This window comes from Nilaparvata lugens, chromosome 1, assembly GCF_014356525.2.
Source record: "Nilaparvata lugens isolate BPH chromosome 1, ASM1435652v1, whole genome shotgun sequence".
Classification (NCBI taxonomy): domain Eukaryota; kingdom Metazoa; phylum Arthropoda; class Insecta; order Hemiptera; family Delphacidae; genus Nilaparvata; species Nilaparvata lugens.
The window spans coordinates 28,073,089-28,097,076 of record NC_052504.1 but is presented as its reverse complement, the minus strand read 5'-3'; the positions used below and the strand labels follow the sequence as shown (position 1 = coordinate 28,097,076).

The window sequence follows — 23,988 nt, the reverse complement described above, 5'->3', positions numbered from 1 at the left end:
CATAAGGCTAGGCCTGTTGGTCAAGACAAGACATGATCATACAAGTTTAGTCGCAATACTTCACATTGTTGCTTATGACGCATCTCTGATTAGTCAGCTTATGATCACACTGATTAGTCATTGCAATCAGACATGTCTTCATATTATGCAACTATGTGAAGTATTGTGCCTAGGCGTGTCTGATCATATCTTGTCTTGTCTTGACTAACTGGCACACTGGTGTGCACCTAGCCTAAGCAACTATGTGAAGTATTGTGACTAAACGTGACTAGTCTTGTCTTGACTAACCGGTGTACGCCCAGCCTAAGATCAATGTAATTGAATTATGTCCCATAAGGTCAACGTAATAGAATTATGTCCCATAAGATCAATGTAATCTATTGGGACACATAGCTCCCTTACTTATAAATAGTAATTCACGTTCTATTGGTAAGATAATTTAATTCTTCAATGCAATTTTTATTTTTCAATTTTTTAAAATAATTCTATAATAATTAAAGCAAATACGTCAAGTTAATTTTTTAAATATTTTTGAAGAAACCTATTTACTATAATCTTTCAATACTCCATTCGATGAATTTTTTTCAAGAATATCGTATCTAAACTAAAGACGTGACGTGCTCCGAAAAGAATGATTTCAATGTTTTGACATTGATGTTATGGGACTGAATTGCTATGGGCGGCTGCTACTGTGCACTATCTTTGATGCTACGAAGAAAATGTGAATGTTTTGCAGGCATATAGTGGAGCACGAGGGCCCGCGAGCGCTGTTCAAGGGCCTTGGTCCGAACCTGGTCGGCGTGGCTCCGTCTCGGGCCATCTACTTCTGTGCCTACTCCCAGTCCAAGTCCTCCCTCAACGGTGTCTTCTCGCCCGACACCGCCATCGTTCACATTCTCTCCGCATCCTGTGCAGGTCAGTCCTGCACATCACGTTTCAACAGTTTTTGGCTTTCAAGTTGATGATGTGGGTGTTGGTCATGTACTTGTTTTCGTAATAATTATGCGAGTTGTATAATAATGAATGATTTATGATTATGTACTGGCTTTGAAAGTATAATAATAAATTATTTATGATCATTTACTGGCTTTGTTAGTTGGTTATGTATTGGCTTCCATTATAATTATGAGAGTTGTATAATAATGAATGATTTATGATCATGTACTGACTTTGATAGTTTATTGCATATCTAGGGATTAGAGTTGAATGTTTGTAGTGAGTTGGAATTGCAGTTGAATATGTCAATGTTGGTTGGCTTTAATATTTGTTTGCTTACCTAGTGACTGAAGTGCAATGTTTTTCCCTGAGGGAAATGGTCCCAGGCGAAGACAAGGCGGAAAAGAACTTAATCTGTGATGCACTAAAAACAGTTGAATAGTAAGTTTGGAATACGTCAATGTTGATTGGCTTTAATATTTATTTGCGCACCTAGTGACTGAAGTGGAATGTTTTTCCCTGAGGGAAATAGTTATAGCCCCAGGTGAAGACAAGGCGGAAAAGAAATCAATTCCTGTGATGCACACACATTTCTTCAGAACATTTATGATAGTATTGAATCATCGTAAGCTCACTGAGATGATATGATAATAATAATGTTTCATGATTTACTAAAATTTCAAGGAATTGACTTTAAATCCATTCAACGTTCTGATTCAAGAAGAGTATTCCAATAGTAATTTGCTAAAATACATTGGTATATGAACAAACATTGTTAGAGCGGAACAAAGACAAAAGATTGATAGAGATGTCTCTATAACTATGATCACGTTTCTTGTGTTACATGTTCGCAGTATTATCTTGATGGGATGATTTTAGATTCCAGGGAAAGCAGTGATTCTTTTTGAAATTATTACTCCCTTGGGAGAAACATTTAATTCTAAACATTTGTTTAGTATTAAGTATCAAGGAGTAAAATTCGAAATAATATAATATGTTAGGTGGAGGTGAAGGTAGTTGATTGTGGTTTGGATTTTTTTTTCTATGGTATTTGTTGAATTTTTAGTGTTGTGTTTGTGTTTGTTCTGTTCAATATTGTTTATTTTTCAACATGAGGGTGCTAGATGAACCTGACAATGTTAGGCGTCATAATATAAAATTAATACATTCGTTAAATGCATGTACGTATTAATAGAAATAGTTTCGATTGTTCAATAGTTTAATAGGAAGTAGGTGTCTTAGCAGTCAGAATTATTGTAGTACCTCTTTGGAAGGGTGGATGATTCGCTAACATGCAATTACAATAAATCACTAAATCATCTAAAACTGTTGGATCAGGTATCCCTCATCATCACCATTATCCGGTGCACAAACCTAGAAATGCAAAACAAACTTGTGGACGTATTATATCGTATATAAAACCTTGAACATTATCTCTGTAAAATACTTTGCAAACCAACTTGATGCTTTTGTTATGAGTGTTCAGCTACATGTCTGGTTGCTTTTCATTTCTTGTGAAATAGAGAGAGAGAGAGAGAGAGAGAGAGAGAGAGAGAGAGAGAGAGAGAGAGAGAGAGAGAGAGAGAGAGAGAGAGAGAGAGAGAGAGAGAGAGAGAGATTCATCCAAAGTTTAGCAAGTCTTGAAAAAAAGAATACTGCATGAGCATTTCATTAGCATCACACCAATCCTGCGTGTCAAAATTTTTATTTATTATCCAGTAACATTGGAATGCAAAAAAGAAGAAAAGCTGAGAATAGATTCAGTCGTTCGACGGTCCTTCCTCTTATCCCCCATTTTATTCTTATACTTTTCAAACTTATTGTCCATTCTCATATTGGTGAAAATCTCCATTCTAAATTGGTGCTGTACTATTTGTATTGTATTGGCTTATTCGCATTGTTCGTGGATCGTCTTTTTTCACAGCTTTTGTTATTTCTATCTATCTTTCTTTTTTGCATCCATTTTCTTCTCTACTCAATTCTCTTATCTGTCGTTGGATTGGTTGAGTGCTTTTTTTTCTCATGATATTTCATCTGTCATCATTGTAACGTCAATGCTTCCGATTTGACTATCAATGCTGTTCAAATTGAATCTTCTTATAGTAAGAGTAACATGGAATCTTGTAAGAGTCCACCCTGAAAATAATCATAGAAACTGGTTATTTTTATAACTTCTGTGATAGGACTCCTTAAACAGATTACGTAAAGACAAACTCTAAATGAAAAATGACGACGAATAGAATGGAAGATACAATACATACATTTGATCCATTCTGAAATGATTAGGCTGGTGTAGGTGATAAAAATAATGGAATCGTTAATGAAGTACGTGAAGTAGTGGTTATAAAAATGATGATGAGTATGATTTGTTTTAAAAATAAAGTTTTATTGCGAAATGACCATCAAGTTAGCTACTTCGTTAGCTCAAATTAGCAGTTAGCTCTGTGTACATTTTCTTTGAAGTTTACCTTGCATTTATTCGAACACAAAAATTGTTTTGTCTTATGGCCGGAATTTATGTAGCCTAGAGGTTTTCGATCAGGAATCTTTGGCTGATGTTTCAGATCAGTATCTAGAACAATTGAAAATAGGCGTATAACAACCCTTGGTAAATTGAGAAGTTATAAAAATAAGCAAAATTTCTAGTTAATCAGTTCAGTAGTTCAGACGAGATGATGCGTCGTTCGTGAATTTCATATTGTACTTGTATAAATCGATTTCTTTCCTCTATTATATTATTATTATAGATTATAGATAATTGAAGAAAATATACACTAATAAATTCTGTATAACTTAAATTAAAATTTTGTATAACTTACTTCTGTAAACAACTTCTAATAAATTAGAAGTTGTTTCCATCGAAGTTTGTTGTATTAAGACATCTTTACTACCAAAGAAAGGCCTTAATGTTCGGAAATCTAGTCTTGTTTATTATTTTAAAAATTTCAAAATTGATTGAAAAATCATGGTGTCTAGTTGTCAAAGTCCTAGTTTCCGAAGTTCAGAAAGTAGAAGCATTGTTTGAACGGGGTTCGTTATTCTGTAATTTCACAATATTGGTAAAGCTTGCATTATTCAGAAATTTAATTTCTTACACTATTTAACAAATCAAAATTTTAAATTGATTGAAAAATGATGGTGCTTAGCAGTCGTAGTAATAGGTACTTCCACTTCTCAGAGTTAAGAAGGATTGTTTTACTGGGATTCCACTGTACTAGCAAATATCGTATTATTCAGAAATATCAAAAAACAATCTTCAATCATGTTGTTGATTAGTATAAGTCCTAGTTCCCGAAGTTTAGAAAGTGGGAGCTTAGTATTCATCTAGTATATCGACTGGCGGCTTGCGGGAGCCTGAATGAATCGATTCTGGTCGGCAAGTGCAACTCAACCTGTATCTAGTCTATAGTGGGATTCCCTTCAAACTGACAGCATTCCATATAAGTAGCAACCATTGAATCAATGCTGACAGGCTAAAGTGAATGTGACTATAGTGTCGTAGTCCGTGAACGTTGGTTCGGTCACGTAGGCCTGGCTCTTGGCGTAAACTCGAAACCTCTCTTCTCCGGGAGCCTTGGAGCTGGGTGCTCGAACCCGCGACTGCGCGATACGGCCTGCCCCGAGTCGAGGGTGAACGCACCCCAGCGACACACATTCCCATTCACTGGATACTCCACGTGTCGGCTGACTACAACCCCAACCCCTAACGCTCGGCCTAAAATGCCAACCATGCTTTTTGCAAATTGGAATTGAAAAATCTGCTGATGAAGTTTTAGACGTCGCTGATTGGAAGTAATTGAATAACTTTGAGAATGTAACATTTAGGCCCGGTTGTACAAAAGCGGTTAAATTTCAATCGTGATTAATTTCACGAGAATCAATCAGAGAATCCTTCTTTTCGACAAAGCCTTCTCTGATTGGTTCTTCTGAAATTAATCACGCTTAAAATCACGCTTATAAATAAATAATGGCACTACAGGTACACTCTGGACATAATTGTGCCTTTCCGAAAGTTCAATAGTTCTTCTTTATAAAGTAAATGATTTGAATGAATGATCCACGTTTAAAAAAAAATCCTTTTTGAGACTTAGACTTTATAGAGTTGTTTTAGAGCAAGGAGCTTTTAAAGTATAGAATAATTCAAATATCGAAATTTTATAAAATACTGATAAAGTTGTAAGCTATACAGTTGAACAACCTAAGTTGACAACCTACTCCACAAAATAAGAACAAAATCATCAACCAAAAATAATATGGAAAATGACCAAAAATTCATCACACTCACATACTACAACAAAAAATCACAGAAAGTAGCATCATCTTTTAAGAAACTCAAATACAGAATTGCCTTTAAAACAACAAATTCACTGAGAAAACATTTTCAAAATTATCAAACAAACAAACAGAGATTTGAGCAACCAGGCATCTATAAATTGAAATGTAATGATTGTAGTAAACTGTATATCGGACAGACTGGACGTGACTTTCAGACAAGATACAAAGAGCACATCAGAGCCATTAATAAACCATATAGCCACTCAAACTTTGCTGACCATATTATATCAACAAACCACACATACACCGACATCGCCACCAATCTTGAAATCCTCCATATCTCACAAAAAAGCAGAAAACTCAATGTATTGGAACAATACGAAATCTACAACCACACAAAACAGTTTCCAACAGTCTCCTAAATGATCAAATAAATTTCTCTTCCCACACACTCTTTGACAAAATAGTTCAAAGTTCACAATTACCGCCTCACTAAATATCCACCAACCCAACCCCCACCACAACCTACTCAACCACCTTCATCCCTTACCACACATAGCCTTGTCATCTGAGTGAATTCCCACAGTCTGATGATGACCAACAACAGGTCGAAACGATCGTCACTATACAAAAGTAAGTGCATTTTCACTTCAAAAGTTTTTTAAAATTCAAGTTTAATTTTAACAGTGAAAAAGTATGGATATACAACAGAGCTATACAGTATTATTTGGAAATGAAGAGCTTGAAATTCAGTTAGAAGATACATTGGAACAGGATATTACTGCAATAATTATTACTGTCTCTACTTGGAAATTCAAATTTAAAAAAAAACCTGTAGGAGAATAAAGGATATTAAAAGAAATAAGGTATTTAATATAATATTTATTGATAAAAGACAAAATTCAAAACAATTGAATTGATTAGTCAATAACCAAAAGAATCAAATTTGAAAAATATTAACAAGATGTAAACACTGAGCAGCTAATTAAAGGAATGAAATAGAGTAATCCTACTGCACAATGAAGAAAGAGTATTTCAGCACTCTTCGTGCAAGTACAAAAAAGTTAACGACAAGGAAATTATCTAGGATGCCCAGATGCAGCTCTGTGACCCAACAATGTGATTCAAGTTAAGAGTTGTGGAATAATTCAATGAATTTATCAATGAAAGCAACTTTTTTGCGCGTAAACGGAGTGTCCATGAAGTGAGGGCGTATCATGTTGTTTACTAGAACGTGGTCATAGTCGCGTGTACACTGTAGCCTGTCGCCTGTCGCCTGTAGCCTGCACTGGTGTTTGTAGACTGCGATGGCTCTTTGTATAGTGAGATTCACTTCAAACGGTCAACATTGGATGAATGGGAAGCATTGATGCTATTTATAAGGAATTCTGACAGTTTAAAGTGAATCTCTCTATTGTGTTGTGCAAATTAACCACCAGTTGCAGATCCACTCTCGAAGATTATTTTGTCTGCTATTTTTACAAGCTTCATGTTAAGTTGTGCAATAAATACCTATTTATTTTTTAATATTGTTTCGTGTGATTTTCACACGCTTGTTTTACTCATTTCCTGTTGATTGGAATATCTTCGCATAACCTGCGTTACTCGTTAGGAAGTTAGCAACTGTTTCTCAGAGGCAAAACTCTGAGGAAAACTCTCTAGTTTGTTCGTGTTTATGGTTTACGTATTCTATCTTGAATACCAGTATCTTACTTGTGAGTCTATTCGCAACAAAATAGAATTTTGACCAACATCAAACCAAAAAACAAATGGCTTGGTATCTATGTGGGTTTTCACTTTGAAAAACCGTTTTTTTCACAGCAATGAAATTAAAATAATAACGTTTCTTATATCGTGAAAAAAATACAGTATGTACTTTCAACCCATTGTTGTTCTTTTTTACACTCAATTTGTTGTTCAAGAGGTGCCTATGTGAGTTGCCTATCTAGAAAATGTCATCGGAACCATACATTTTTTGTAACTGATATCCAAATTTAGCCACCAAACTCGTATTTGAGATCTGGGAACCGGTTTATCCTATTCTATAGCGCAGCCTCTCTCATTCTACTAGCGAATGCTTGCTGGATTACGATTACATAATTGTACGTGTTTATTATTGTGAAAAAGATCGCGGCTTATCCGGTGGAATGTATGGTTTGCTAATCCACCATGTTAGCGCATCTTGTACAAACTTGGTCAGAATTTTTTTTTCAAATGTGTGGTCTAGTTACTGGAGAATCGTACTTTGAGTGTAACACAATTCGTGCTACATGATTATTCAATGCCTAGCAGTTCTAAACCCAAAACCATTTCAAATTCAACTTAAACTTTTCACCAAGTTGAATTTTGTTAATTCTAATTAACAATTTTCCTGAATATCAATAGAATATTCATAAATATAAAGTGAATTCTATCTCTGAGTAGTGTATGCGTCTTGGGAACTCTGACAATCACTACCGAACCGATTTCTCATTCTTCTTCTTTGTCTGTTCGTACTCTAACTCGAGCTAATGTAAACTCATATAATATTATTAACAAATTTCAGTTACCGTGGGGTACATCATCTCAATTTGATCAACAAAGTTCAGTTTTACAACTTTTCTTGAAGTTGTATTCTTGATCCAATAAAGATAATAATTACAACTTAAACTCCCAAGATGACTAATTTATTTGAGAACTAGATTTCTTTCCTATAAAGTACTGTATTTGATCCGACAAGCATCACCATTGTTTGTACGTTAATGTTTTGTCAGTGTTCATGCTTATTTTGGTAACCAGTAGGCCTATCACTTCATGACTACAATGGCTGTTTGCACATTGCTAGTTTAAAAGAAATCTAACTTCAAACTGGATTAAATCAGTATTAAGTTTAGTTTGCTATAATGTAATAAATTCTGAAATTGAACCACCAACTGATTCAATTCAGTTCTAGCTTTAATTGTGCAAATGGCCCTAAGTTTGATAGACGTACCAGTGGGTAATTTATAACCACTCTATCCACTTTTAACTAAACAATTTCTACCTTTTATTAATTTGTCTATAAATTTAAGTTACTATTTATAAACGAATTATAAGTTAGCTTTATCTATTGACCTTTCAATTTACACTAACAACGTACCAATTTACATTTAATCATGTCCTAAATTGAACGTGTAAATCTCATGGGATGATGTTGTCATGAGTGTTGGTGTGTGTGTGTGTGGGATGGTGGTTTACTTTTAGGGTGGTAGGGTGGCGAGCGAGGGCTGAGGGCCGAGAGGGTAGTTGGGTTGTTTGGGGGATCCGCAACAGTATCGATTGTCCCTACCACGGCCAAAGGTCACACTGCGACGCCAAACTCCATTGACGGCCTTGTGCCCTACTCAAGGTGACCGTCTCGTCCAACAATAACCACATTTCAATCATATCTCAAAAAATTGATTCTATTTTCCTTGAAAGAGATGAACCTTAGGAAAATTCAAAAAACTATAATCCGCCTACTTCTGAAATCTCACACGTAACATTTTTGACCGAGCAAAGTGAGGTCTAAGATTCAAGTCGACGGTTTGGCATTTCTCTTAATGTTCAAATGTTTGAATGTTCAAATGTTGAATGTTTATATGTTGCGCATTTACGGCGGAACGCGGTAATAGATTTTCATTAAATTTGACAGATATGTTCCTTTTTTAATTGCGCGTCAACGTATATACAAGGTTTTTGGAAATTTTGCATTTCAAGGATAATATAAAAGGAAAAACGAGCCTCCTTCATACGCCAGTATAAGAGTAAAAATCAGACTATAGAATTATTCATCATAAATCAGCTGACAAGTGATTACACAGAAGTGTGGAGAAGCCAATCTATTGCTGTATTACCATAAGGTCTATAGTTTCAATCAGGTACTTGTGGTTGAGAATACTGCGTGAGGTCTACTGTTCACAGAACTACTAGTTTTCTAATAAACGGAAAATAGTACCTAGCTGTTTCCAAAAATGAAAGATTCTTACGAGAAGTAAGCAGATCAGTCTACTTCTAGAATATCTCACTAAACTTTTTTGATCATTAATAATTGACAATCAAATAAAATAATTGATCATATAATGCGGAATCGTTTTCCAATAAACTAAGATTTGACCTTCTAGAACTGAATAAGGTGATTGGGAGCTGTGAATTACAACTTGATAACTCAAGCGCATCAATTATGATTATTTTTTTCAAACAGCAAATTGTGCCAATTCTGATGAATGATAATGGTGTACTAAAAATGAAAATAACTTGGTCTTCATTAGTTTTATCATTTATTCTTGAATACTTTATTACTATCTATAGATGCGGATTTCAAGTCTCATTTCAAAATGGGAAATACATTAACGACTTTTTTATTGATTGGCTATTGAATTTTTTTTCTAGTATCTCACACATATATGATTCTTGGTTTTTTGTAGTGGTTATTATTATTAGCGTATGGCTTTGAATGGTGGGGAGACCCAAGGGTAGTTCCACCTCGCCGTATATAGTCAAAAGTTCCCTAATGGGAAACCGGACACTAAGGTTATAGTAAGCACAATACTCTAAATTTCAACTTTTCACTTCGGAATTAAGTTCATTTTAATGTTAAAAAGACCAAACATATACAAAAGTCCAACATTTTGTAGTGGTACCTAACCTAGTGGATGACATTCAATATTTCATAGACTACCTTTCACTGACAAATTTTCCAGGATGTGATTTCGATATTGAAATTAAATTATAAATTCTATAATAATAATAATAATTTCTCTGATTACCAATGAATTGCAACCAGAGAAGTTTATTGACAAAACATATACATAATTATTACTATACCTATACATACAAAAGTTGCCAATAATAAACTTAGTCCTAATTATGATCCATTATCCTATCCATTATTAATTTCACCTAACAATTTCCTCCTGAAGTTCGGATACTATTTTCCTGTCAGTACCTTCCTCGTATTTGGATCGTGACATGCTTGTTTTTGTATGTGTCAAAATGAGTAACTTTTGAAGAAAAGGTTAATGAATTGAATGAAGAAAGAAGAATCACTGCTATTTTCTTCGCCCATTCATTCTGTATTGACTGTATCTCTGGAAATCACCAGATTGACTCTCCCATGTTAGCGTGCAAAGTGCATTTATAGTTCCAGATTGCCCTTCTGTTTTTAGCGTTGATGCACAATTTTTTTATTGATTTTTCTATTTGGGAATCCTAACAGACTTATTTCTGTTCTTGCTATTCTGAGGCAAATGCTCTCTTCTTTGCTAGCTTTGGAAATGTTGATCAAGTAGACAGTTGAATTCACAATCCGTTTCAGATCAACTTCCACCAACAGTATTATTAATTTTTTTTAATCAAATTCAAATTGATTGAAAAAATTGATCAATTCAAATTGAGTTTATTCACAGAAATCATTACAAATACAGTACACATGTATAAATAATATAAATACTTGTGAATTTTCCCCACATAGACAAGTCTGTGTGTGGGGAAAGAGTTCTAATGAAAAACAATTGATACTAAAAAGAAAATTATAAATATTTACAATACAGTATAATTTGAAAAATAAAAGTTGGTTAAATGTAGTGGAGAAAGTATATGTTTTGAATTGAAGTAGTACATTATAACTATTATGGTATATAGCTTTAACATGGCACACAAAATAAAATTTAGAACTTGAACAATGATAAATTATGAGCAATATATTGATGATATATATACTTTCATATATATGATGATGATGATGATAGATAAGATTTTTATCTAATTCATATATATGATGATGAATACAAGAAAAATATATACATAGTATCAAAATCGGTAAGAGGAGTAGATGAGCTGATCAGCGACATCCCTGCCGGTTTCAAATAACCACATATTTAAAAATCGTTTGTATATGTTAAGGCTAAGGGGTTCTATTTGCTTTATGTAGGCGGGTATATTTCTATAAAGAATGTGGCATATGTAATGACTATTAAATCTATTGCAATTGCTAACTAATCTGGGTTGTAGAATTCCAAATATATTCATATTTCGTGTTTGATAGGGATGGATAAGAGGATTAAATATTGCATTTTTATTACTTCGGATGATTATTAAAAGTGATTTTATGTATAGCTGTCGCACATCAAGGACCTGAAATTCTTGATAGGCCAGTTCTGTCGGATAACGACTATCCTGGTTCAAGCAAGTCTTTATGATTGCTCGCTGTGCAATTCCGACAGCTCTCTTAATTAATATATTATTAGGTTCTGAAATGGTTCGATTGATGACATTCATTTACAATTTCAAGATCTTTTAGATTTTCTCTATTAGTTCAATTTGGATTGATTTATTATGATTTGCTAGGTCTCGGCAGACCCATAGCACTAAACAGTATTACAGTACATAATCAAATAAACAAAATATACACAACATAACACAAAGTATAAGTATGCCAAATAAAATTAAATTTTTTTTGGGAAACGCAAATAAATTTGATAGAACAACGAAACGATTATTAAGAAAAAAATTATTTTTTATATGTTATATATGATTGATGTTGGAAAAAATGAATATTTAGTATCGTCTGAGCAAGGGGTGCGCTTGAAAGTGTTGGAAAGAGACACGCCAGCGACAAGCCAAAACCTTGTTCCGGCCAATTACGATGTAGTCGAGTCGTATGCGAAGTTGCCAATGTCGTTGCAAATTATTTTCGCCAAACGAATGAGCTAAAAAAAGGTCCAATTATTTGACATTGAAATTGGCTCGTATCAAAGATTGAAGCGAGATTTTACACTCTTCCATGGTATGCTCCTTTTTTTGATGATTCATTTTGAAAAATTGTCCCAACAATTAATTGCAATCAAATTTTATTTTATCGAATAGATTGTTTCGATGGCCATGAATCTGTTCATTCAACTTTTATCTACATTCAAATGAATGAAGCCTTGAGACGTTGGATTTCAGAAAAGGGAAAATTCAAACGTTGTGAAATTGTATGCGTATTCCTACCTTTTTGGACTAAAAACTCAATATCTGCTAATTTAGCCATATTTTCTTTGTGTTATTGAACTATTGTTACAAACCGTTGGATATGGCTTTGAACACACAACGGAAATGACGTGAATAAACCATTGATGAAATTTTTATGGATACAGCCTCTACTAGGAATTAAATGAAGAAAGTGTCTACTCTTTGGCTCTGGGAATACACTTATGTGTAATATTCACTGCTCACCCACCTCTACTCAAGTTTTTTCACCAACCTTTTTAACCTGAGTAGATTATTTAAATAAAGAAATGACAGTTTATTTGGTTTCACTTCTAGTTCAAAATTAATCGTATTCTCATCTCATGGGAAGTTGGAAAAATATTTTCAATCCTGCCAAGTGCCAACAACAAAGTGCTTGTGCTTAAGTGCTTCCATCTCTGCAGCCAGGCTCTTGTTTTGGAGTCGGGTCAGTAATAAGATAAGGGGCTCTCCTAAATCAGGACCAAATCTATTTTTAACACTTGAGCAGAGAACAAGTCGTCCATTTGGAATTATTTCTAGGGCGAAGTCTGTAACAAGTCCCAGCTGTCAATCACATCAACCTTTGACATTAAATCGCTTCAAATCCTCTTCATGAAAGCCCATTTCAATTACATTTTACTCTTGCTATAATATATTTTGTCTCCTGTTCATTTTTGAGTTTATACATACAATTACAATTTGTATACTGTATGATTCATGTTCAATTGTTTAATTTCTACTGTACTTAGTGTATCGAATGCACTCCCTCGAATTTCTTCTCCCTCTCATCAGATTTTCAAAAATTTAGAATTCCAGAAGTTGCTTCTTTCAATTTGATCATTTCAATATTTTCAAAGTTTAACGTTTTTATTCATCCTCAATAAGAATTCAAATTGCCAAGAGTTTAGAATCGAAATGTAAAAGTAAGGATCACTAAAACCTTATAATCCTACTTACTATGAACCTTATATATTAATTTTAATACATTATCAATTCTCAATAAAAATTTATTCAATTCACTGTATTACCAATGAATATTCATTAATACATTCATAAATGTTGTATGAAAATTATGTACATGTGCATGGCACATATTGTCTGATTGAGAGCGTATCAGCTACAGTATTAAACTTGAGAATGTTAGAATGTGTATTATTGCTGAAATTCTGCTCAAACGATTTTCTGCCGAAATCTTTGTAGTCTACTGATAGGTGATGTGATGGCATCGTTACTAGTGACTAGTCACGTAGAGATATTGTTTGCTCGTTTTCCTGTTTGTTATTAATCAATCGCAATCAGATTAAACTATTAGGTGGAAAGAACCGCCGGAACTGGCTGCCGAAGTCTAGACCTTGACTGCAGTACTTTGTTTACAATAGCAACAGAGCTGGCAAATATGCATATTGATGGGACACTACATTCCACAAGACAGACATAGCCTACATTTTTGTTTCAGACAGATGCAGTGTAAATGTGGAGTATCGTATCGTGCATCAACAAATTATTGATGATAACCTTGAGAGAACAATTTCAGCTCGAGCATAAATCTTTTGACAGGGTCTAGTAATAGTAATTGAGGATAAAAATACTGTGCTGTACTGATAAAAGAGTATACTGTACATGAATTGGTATTGTATGATAGATTCTGCTGTCATTAGAGTGATTCCATTTCCGAACAACATGGCGTGGAGTTGCAAATTCAATTGGTCATGATTGAGTCAAATCTGTTATGCTTAAAATAGATTTATGAACCCTCTGTTGATAAATTTATATTATTTTGTTGAAGTGTTAGTGGCCGACTGAGCGACGAGCTCAACGCTCTCCTAATGTGTTTACAGCTGGCACGTACTTGCCTTGACCCCGTTACCCCAGTTAAACTTGGATGCGGTGATGATTATAGCAACAAATTCAACACAATAGTACGTAAACACTCCAAAGAATTGTAACTCTGCTTCATCTCTTCACTAATAGAGCTTCCTGCCCGAATTGAAACAGGAAATAATTATAGGGCTTGAGAGAAAAACAAACGTGTTTTAGTTGGTAAATTAACGTACTACTTATGTTACTGTCAATAAAATCAATCGTACATCAACTGTCAATAATACATGTGATTTAGTTAAACTTATGTGTATATTATGTGAAATATGACTAATTTGATGTCCTTATAGGTCTACAAAATAATATTCAATGAGTCGGATTGATACACATATCAGATATCAGAGGTTCAGTATTTCATAAAAGTAAAAAAAAAAAATTATTTCTCAATAAATAGCAATATTGCGAATTTCCTATACGGAAAATGAGAAAGGATGTAGTTGATTGCACAGACTCGATGAAACATATACAATATTGTAAATATTTGATGATGAGTTTCCCTTTTACACGAAAGCGATAATTCGCTTTCTAATACCGTATCTAATGAATTTGCCACATGTAAAGCTTATGATTGTCGTGATAATGGAAAATCATTCTCTTCCTTTACTCATAGTTGAAGTTGACAGTTTATAAATAATAAATTTATAATCAATAGTAGAATTGTCTAAATCATTCCTAATATAATATTGACTAATTTTGAAACAATTGTATCTAACAGAAGCGTTTTTTGTAATTATAATAATTAATATTCATGAAATATTCAACATTTTGAAATTTTGAAGCGGTTTTTCTGTAATATAATAATATTCATGAAATATTTTACATTTTGAAACTTTGAAGCACCATGTGCATGTCAGAAAACAGATTATTATTTGGTCAATTGTTTATAAACAGGAAATTCACAATAATCTAAGTTACACTCGGTTATTTACCAAATTGAATATTTCATGTTTAACCACATGCATTAGTAGTTTTTTCCTTTCAATTAAGTGATCTCTAAAACTTCAATAAGTAACTGAACAAACTATCTGTAATTCGAGAACTCATAGTGAACTACAGTCTAACAGTGATTATACGATAAGAAAGTCACAATATACTTTATTCAAAGATTGCTTCTCCAATTTATACAGCAGTTCAATGATTAAGGAGCTTCTACAATATTTTTGATTGTAAAAATTGAAATAATTTAAACCTTTTTCAATAACATGCCAAGAATTTATGAAGGGTAACTCAATTTTAGAAAGATTATGTCCTTTTCCACTGTAATTAAGAATTACCAGTACAACAAATCGATATTCTCGCATCTAAGGAAAAGCTATTTATTGGTCCAAATACCTGTGTGATGACGGACATAGAAAAAATCCAAGGAGCGTTTCGTATGATTTGAAAGAATGCCGTTTTAACTGAATTCAATTTGTTATCTAAATAGCGACTTCATATTGAAGTCGAAATCTTACAGAATATACAAACACTTTTTTGCCAAGTAGTCTCCAAATGACATCCTGGTTTTAATTCTATACAATTGAAGTCTTAGCAACGAAAGTTGGCACAAATACAGACTAAACTACTCAATCCAAGAGTTATTTTTAATGATCGGAGGGAACGAATATGATTAAACGGCGCCTAAATGCTCAATTAACAGTCACCACAACACGATAACATTTCTGGTTGAATTTAAAAAGAGAAGTTATATAATTGGGTACAGTAATTTGAATTTACTTTTAGTATTTGAAACTTTTAAAAAAATAGTTGATAGGCTATGAATCCTTTCCTTTAGGCCACAATACCTTTCAATTAATGTTATTGCTTTTCTAAAGAGTAAATCAAAACAACTTTGTTTTTAAAAGCTCTATTCTACAAATCACCAATTGAATAATATGCAAGTGGGCAACTATCCAAACAATTGAATAATAGAAAATCGTAAAGAATATAAACTTCAAATACTGTCTCCTTTTTCAAAACTATGGTTGCAACACTACTTGTAATATTTTGTAAAGAAAATCAAAGGCATAGGCCCAACTCATGAAAGTTAGAAGCACCTATGTTTTTAAATCATTTTTCAAACAATGAGTGTTTATAAGATCAAATTGTTTTCCATACAAAGATATATTTTCTCATTTTGCGATGAAAATTGAAATTTAGTTTTGCAGAGATAGAGGATATTTCTTGAAAATGAACTACTTTTGTCAATATATCAGTAATTCAGCCTTGTGCTCAATTCAATATTTTGCTTAGTATGTAACATTCGAATTGATTAACTAAATCAACTTTCAACTGGTTTTAGCCTAGCGATGTATTTTTTGGCATAAATCAAAGCTACTTGTGAGTTCAACTGAAGCTGTCTTATTCACTATGAGTATTAAAATTTGCAAAACATTGTGTTTGAGCTTCAAAAATTTAAACATTCAAGCTAGTCAACATTTTATTTCATACAATCATATTTATATAGTGTTAGGACTGGGAGCAAACAGCAGGCTTAGCCAAAAACTGTTATATTATTCTAGGTTATATTTCATTCACATCCAATAAGTCCTTCAAGACTTTCTGTCAAAAACTTATACTAGAAATTTAGAATTTAGTACGATAAGACACTGAATTAGGATTTAATAAATCACTTTATAATCACTGACATCTGAATTCATCAAAACCTGAATTATTCTAATATTTGATGATATTCAATCTATTTTTGCATATTACATTATCAGCATGGATAGCCGAAACATAAAGATATCTTTATTGAAACAGGGGCCCAAATTTTAATAATCAATTGTTATCTTAACCAGTTTCGTCTGTGTCTATGTAGGCTCATTAAAAATAATTTTTGCTAAAATATTTTTTTACTGCAGGTATGTTTCAATAAATATAATTAAACAGTAGGCCTACCTACAGTAACTATATAACCATATAGTTGTATAGTTACTGTAGGCCTACCCATATTGGTAGCTTCACTCACTATCATTAGTGATATTTCATTATTTATTCATTTTGAAATGTGTATTGAGAAGTAATCTAGGCCTAATAATTTTAGAAAATTAAAAAAAAATAACTTATATTGAGTAATTATTATCTTCCAATTTAATTCTATCAATTTGGGTTGAAATGATAGAAACCTTAAAGAAACTTATTGGGAATCCTTGAGGGAAATTATTGGTGTGAGGTGTAATCGATATTGTAACTCAGATGAATCTATGATGAACTGTGAGCCTTCGTTATATTTAAGGTTACTGTGCAATACTCTTTTCTGTAGGTGCACTTGTGATATTCGTCGGTCACAATACCTTTCAATTAATGTTATTGCTTTTCTAATTCTGGTCATCATTAACCTTATTTTGCTTTCATTGAAATGAAATAAGAAAATTGTGTCATGGTGAAAGCAAGTAGGCCTACCACTCTGTGGCTACATATTGTACAACTGAGAATCTTACTAGATTAGAAAAAAACTAATCGATATTATTACATCTACATCCCAGGAGTACTTGTAATCTATACGCTTCTATCGCAAGACATCCGCTATAGCATTGAAATATTATTTTCGTGGACTGTCCGTCCTGTGCCAGAGGTTTATAACCCATGGAAAAAAGCCAAATGCTCTCGTAAACAAGATAGCTGTTCATTATAGCTTATTCTAGTATGGGCTTTCATTGTGAAATATCTCTGGCTAGGCCTATAGTAAACAAGCGCTCGTAGATAGTTCAGCATCATTTAATGAGCTGTTTGTGGCATTTCAAATTCCTTAAATGTGTTTTCTGTAACTCAAATCTCATGGCTTGATTATTAAAAACAGGAATGAGGAAAATGCAACTTGATAGCATTCTTCCTCATTGATTCAAGCTCCCAAGCTACACATAGAATGGAAAGGAATTATCTCATGCCAATTAATCACCAGAAGTCATTCACAATGTGGAAATGAAGCCTTTCTACAGAATCATTCATACTTGTTTAATTGTATCAATCCAAGAAACTTCAACAGGAAAACTTATCCAAACGTACGCTGTACAATCGATTTCCTCTTGCAATTGAATAGCTTATTCAAGTGATGTTAGTGGTATCAAAATATGTCATTTGTTTCCTGCCATTTTTTTACAAGATATTACTTAGAGCTGAAATAAATTTATTCAAGATACATCTAGGGTTTTAGAGTTTCTTGATTTTCCAAAGAAAAAATGGAGAACATCAAATTCTCTGTTGTTTGTTATAACATTTTACTTCAGAGTTACCATACGATTTTGAACCAATTGGCCTAATTATCAAATAATTAGATAGATTATAAAATAAAAAACATTTGTTTACGGTAAAAAATATTTAATTTATGGGACAACTTTAAAAGTCAAATTAATTTAATCATTTTTGATTTTAGTATAAAATTTAAAATGTAATTGTTCTGATAAATACAGAGTGGTTCTTAGAATAAAAAAGATTCAACTCCTCCTTCATGCTCAAAACACAAGTCAACAAAGCACTGTTCATCCCGTCTGACTTTCGGAGTGCATCGGGCCTAGTTGTGAAAAGTTGGTGTTCTATTTTTAGAACAACAGTAGTAGTGGCAGCCGGCAGCGGTGCTCACTCAACTGCTAGACGGGCCAGTCAGTCACCTTGGAGGCTACTATCAAAAATTATTATGAAGGGGGAGGGGGTGTTGTATGAAGGAGCAAACTACACAACATCTCCATCCAAACTAGCAAATTTATCACATGAGATAGCTGCGGTGTCAAAGGAAACCGAGTCAACAACATTCGGAAAGGACAAGTAGAGATAAGGATGAACTGAAGCTTGCACAGTAATCATAGTGAGAATTATAACAAGTTGAAAGCTGCCAAATTTGAACGATGTCACGCAAACATCGTTTATGTGGATCCGTTGGCATTTCTTCAGTGATTTGGTACCGTTAATTGACTAAACAACACTGAAACTGATAATTCAAGAATACCATCAACGTCGATTAGCCGTTCAAAGGCCAATTTAGAGAAATTCTACTTCTATTCTCCTGGGTATGAATAAGTAAATATTAGAGAGGACTTGAAAGTCCTAACTCTGCCCAATAAAGATTTTTTCATTTCATTTCAATAAGTAGCGTTAGTTATGATTAATAGAGTAAAATAGAGTAAGATGAATAGAGTAAAATTTTTAATCCAAGCTTTTCAATTACCGGTACTTTCTTTGTAAAGTATATGATCTGTTTTGTCTATGAATCAATGCTTTTACATCAAGTTATCATTGTCAATGGAGGTAGGGAGAAAGTCATGCATGATATCATGGGATTTTACTAAAAGCAACTTCATTGATGAATAACATTACTTAAATAAACAATGCTAAAATTATACAATACATACAGTTATAAGAATCTACTGAGATTAGTATTTAGTATAATTAGATTCCAAATAATTAGCCTCACGAAACCTTTTCCACCATAACTTCTGAAATTTTCAAGGTTCTCGTTTTGAGTAAATTAGTGAAAGCTTGTAGAAAAAATATTCTAAGACTTGCAAATTTCACTCAATTTTTTTGTCTGAAAGCTTTGCTTTTATTTTTGGGAAGTAGAACGAAGTAGTTTTAAATGTAAAGTATTACTACACAACTCTCATCATTAGATGCAATAATTGTTGCCAATTTAAGAAATATTTTGCATGTTGGAAGTCAATTAAAATTATGATTATTGGATATTATTGGATACGGTAAGTGTGACTTGAAATACTTGAGACTAGATTCAGGAGATAAGTAACCAGTTGATTGAGTGATCAATAAATTGATGAGACATGCAAGTGAAGTAATTATGTCAGAAACCAGAGTACCGGTACACAAATGGGATATAACTTGTGTACAACATTTAGTAAGATATTCCGTGAAAAATGATACTTTCGCCTTTAACAGTGTGACATGAGCCAACTAGTCAGCCATCTTATTTTTGAATCGGGTCACCGCAAATCTGTCATTGCTGTTGAGTTTGCCGAGGTGCAAAACAGTACATTGGGGGAATATGGCTGAGTATGTTATAAATCTTGCCTATCTTTTATCTGCTAGTTCAGTGTCTTGGTGGTCTCCACGGGATTAATGAAAGTGCAATTTTTTATAGAACGAATATTTTGATATCACACTGTAGCTTGCTAATAATTTGCATAATAACATATATATTTATCCAACATAGTATTATAATCAATTAGTACAAAAATAGCTGTCAAGTTCGGTACTGACAATCTCTTAAATTCATGAAAGGCTACCGTTCATCGAAAATAGTTGAACCGTATCTGTATACAAATAAATATTTGTTATTATTTATAAATAGTATTATGTTTACAAAAATAAAAAAAACTCGCTAGTTTATCTCCGAAATTTTACTCATAGAAGAAGATTAATGTAATTACTATTTTAATATGTATGTTTGATTATTGTTGTAAACAGATAAACATACAAGACAAATAAGTCCATGAATCAATAATGAAGTGCAAATGGATACAAAGCTTTAGTTGAATAAGATTTTGATTAAATATTATCAATCATTTTCACTTTCAAATTGAAATAAATTTCTAATTTCTAATTCTGACTTAATTCAGATTGTAGATGAATAGCTTCACTGAATACTACTCATCAAAGTAGATCATTGATAACTGTTCAAGCTATTATTACTTTATGGATTACTGACGACTTGAATTAAATACGACGTCAATGAATGATCTTAATTTTCTAATTGACCAAGTTAACTGAGAGTGGTTACATGCTCTATGATAAAAACCAGTCCATATCCACTTGATTTTTTTCTTGTCATGATATATTAACCGAAGAACTGAGTAAAGAGTATAATATAGTTTTTTGTCATCTTATTTGTAAAATTGCAGTGAGTACTGTATGTGATTATATTTCTGTTTGGTCTGACATCTTTATGTGGAGCAATTAATCTTTCGAAAACCAAATGCGTCTTTGGTACGAGTGCAATGAGCAATACAAATAATAATTATTATTGAAGTTGGCAGATTTTCCTTTAGAAAGGTAAAGTAAGACGAAGAAGCCATCTCTTCTGCCAAATTTCAACACAAAATAAACAATTGGATCCTACAATAAGACTTTGGTTGTTCTTCTTGTTTACTAATACTTTTTTGACATAAACGTCCATTGAAACAAAAATAATGTAACAATTTTCCAGTATTGAATTACGGGTTTTTACTATAACTCATGATATACTATTCAGCTATTGAATAGGCTATATGGATAATCATTGCCGTGCTTGCATACATGCAACATGTGTTATCGACCATTCTTCATTCCAATAATAGCATAAATCCTTGAACCTTAATTTGTAAAGTTGATGCAGGAACTGATAATGTATTGGATAATTTTTGGACTAGTTTATGAATTAAAATATTTAAAACAGTTTTGGGCTGTACCTGTTGGTCCTCCCCAATTATTTTGATGAATAATTGTGTATCATTTAATCAAAAAATATAATTCAGAATTATCATGAAATCACAGGTTCTTTTACAGTTATTACAATACGTAATACCTCAATACAGAATAAGGAATAGCTCATTGCATAATTTATTTATTTATTCAATAATAAGCAAATCATGAAATTTATTAAAATTATTGGGGAAGGACCAACAGGCACAGCCCAAAACTGTTCCTTCCCTGAATTTTGATTCTTACACCAAGTTCAAAAAATAGGTTATGTTCCATTCACTTTTGTATTCTTTTTTTATTTTTATATAATATGTATTGTTGAATAATTCCATAAGAAACATGGAAAGTTTGCTGCAATCACGTTTGAGCTTCTCGGGCCTTAATATCTCTTTATCTCTGTATGTGATGATCAGCAGGATGACCTTGAACTCTGTGTCCATCTCCTCTCTTTTTTAAATTAATTTCCTTGATTTTGCACTTTCCATCTTTACAACAAAAAAGATCTGTTTAATGTGACCTTACAGAAAACCTTTACTAAAGATTACCTCTTTGAGACTCATCCCTAAAGTGGGTAGACATGCAACTGAATAGAATGTCAACAAAAATCGATTTAGTATGGAACAGAAAGCATCATCCAAATCACCGTACCTAGAACAAGACGGTAGCGCTTTTGAATGTGCATGCGCGTCCTGCAAAGTAAGAGAGTTGGTAGCATAGCATGGCATGACACTGGTGTGAAGTACAGCATTGTACGAATGGGTCACTGATTGCTCGAAATACTTCTATTCCAATACAAGGACATATGTTAGGGATTAAATGTTCGAGATGTGGACCTTCTACAATTGAATGTTTCCTTTTTGTGGAAATAATTTCAAGGTGTGAATAATTTCACTAGGAATAGGACATGAAATATGGTAGAATGGTAGAGTACGGTAATTGATAGCTTCAACCATTGGAAAACTATCTAATTCTCCTTTTTAAAAATTGCTCGTTTTAAAAATCATTCCAAGTGATGAAGAGGTTGTCATTTTTGTTTTGAAGATGTCAATTCTTCCTATTTAATATCATTACGGGTTTTTAAAATATAAATACTTGAGCGTTGACATTGACATTGTCAATTTAAGTCATTATAATAGTGAAGTACTGAATAATATGTCAGTTTTTCGAGTTCAACGATAAACATCGATGAAAAAAGGAAACAATGAATATGTTTATTCATTTTTATTGTTTTCTATTGTGGGTATACATAATTTGGTTTGTACTCACAGAGTCAATACTACCTATCGAATCAAAAGATAATGCAAATAAATATCTTTACCTATTAAAATCGAGTCCACTCCATAAATCACATAATACAATTATAATTTATAGGAAATATCTTGTTGAATTATAATATCAATGTATGATTTGTGTGCAGGATTTGTAGCATGCTCAGCGACGAATCCGATCTGGTTCGTGAAGACGCGACTGCAGCTGGACTACACTCGCAGCGGACAGCGACTCACAGCATCGCAGTGCATCCGCAGAATATACAGGCAGTCGGTCAGTATTTCACTCCATCTTCTACATTCATACTTTCAAACTGTTCCACTGCAAAGCAGGCTAAACTCCTTTGTGATACTCGCCTACCGACTTGCGCTCCTCACCTCACGGGGTAGCCGTCTAGTTGTCACCCCGACTACTTGACACCTGGTCATTTTGGCCATAGGCGACTACTTGTACCCTCGTAAAAATATGCCATTGCTGTTAAGTTGTCCCCCCGACTACTTGACACCTACTGGACCAAAGGTGCCAACTAGTCATGACCGTAAACAACAACTTGACACCTCGCACCCTCGTGTCAGGGTGTTCCCTCGACTAGTTGATACCTCCTTAGAAAGGAGACAAGTAGACGGGGATAGCTCACGTCTACATGACACCTTGCACGCTGGCGTCAAGTTGTCACCCCGACTACTTGTCATCTACAGAGCACCAGTTGGCACGACTTACACCCCCGCGGCGTAGGGAGGAGGGATCAAGCAATTTTTATTTTTACTGGTTATGATGTAGAATTGAATCCTAAGGATTTTTGGTTCAGTAAAACTTTCCCGTCAAACGCACGGTTCGGGAGATATTCGCCGTCTTTGCTATTTTTAGGACAAATTTTTTCGAGTTGGTTGAAAACAGAAAAAAATGAATAATAAGCCCTTTTGATGGCTGAACCAGATGTAGATCACAATTCTAAACACATTTTGTTCAGTTATATTTTCCCGTCAGACGCACCGTTTACGAGTAAATTAAGCCCAATGCTAGGACAGTCAAATTTTCATTCATCAATGATATGGCAGATGAAGCTATTAGTCTGGTTATCAACTGAGGTATTACATGAAGTCTGGTAATTAATATGAGGATAAATAATTATTTATACACACTTGCGCTCAGATTGCAATCAGACCATAAGAAGCCAATGAGAATCTTCAAGTTGTGTCTGAGTCTTCTACACTCACAGACACTGTTCAAACAAATTTCATGAGTATGATTATT

General features: G+C 33.4%; 1 protein-coding gene across 1 annotated transcript in view; it reads left to right on the top strand.

Annotated features, from left to right (window-relative positions):
• The window catches only part of LOC111056878 (mitochondrial carrier protein Rim2), a 45,530-nt gene that overhangs the window by 13,677 nt on the left and 7,865 nt on the right, over positions 1 to 23,988 (top strand). The window contains exons 3-4 of the mRNA XM_022344288.2: positions 737 to 915; positions 22,883 to 23,007. Coding sequence (XP_022199980.1) covers positions 737 to 915; positions 22,883 to 23,007 — 304 coding nt within the window. The remainder of the gene's footprint in view (positions 1 to 736; positions 916 to 22,882; positions 23,008 to 23,988) is intronic.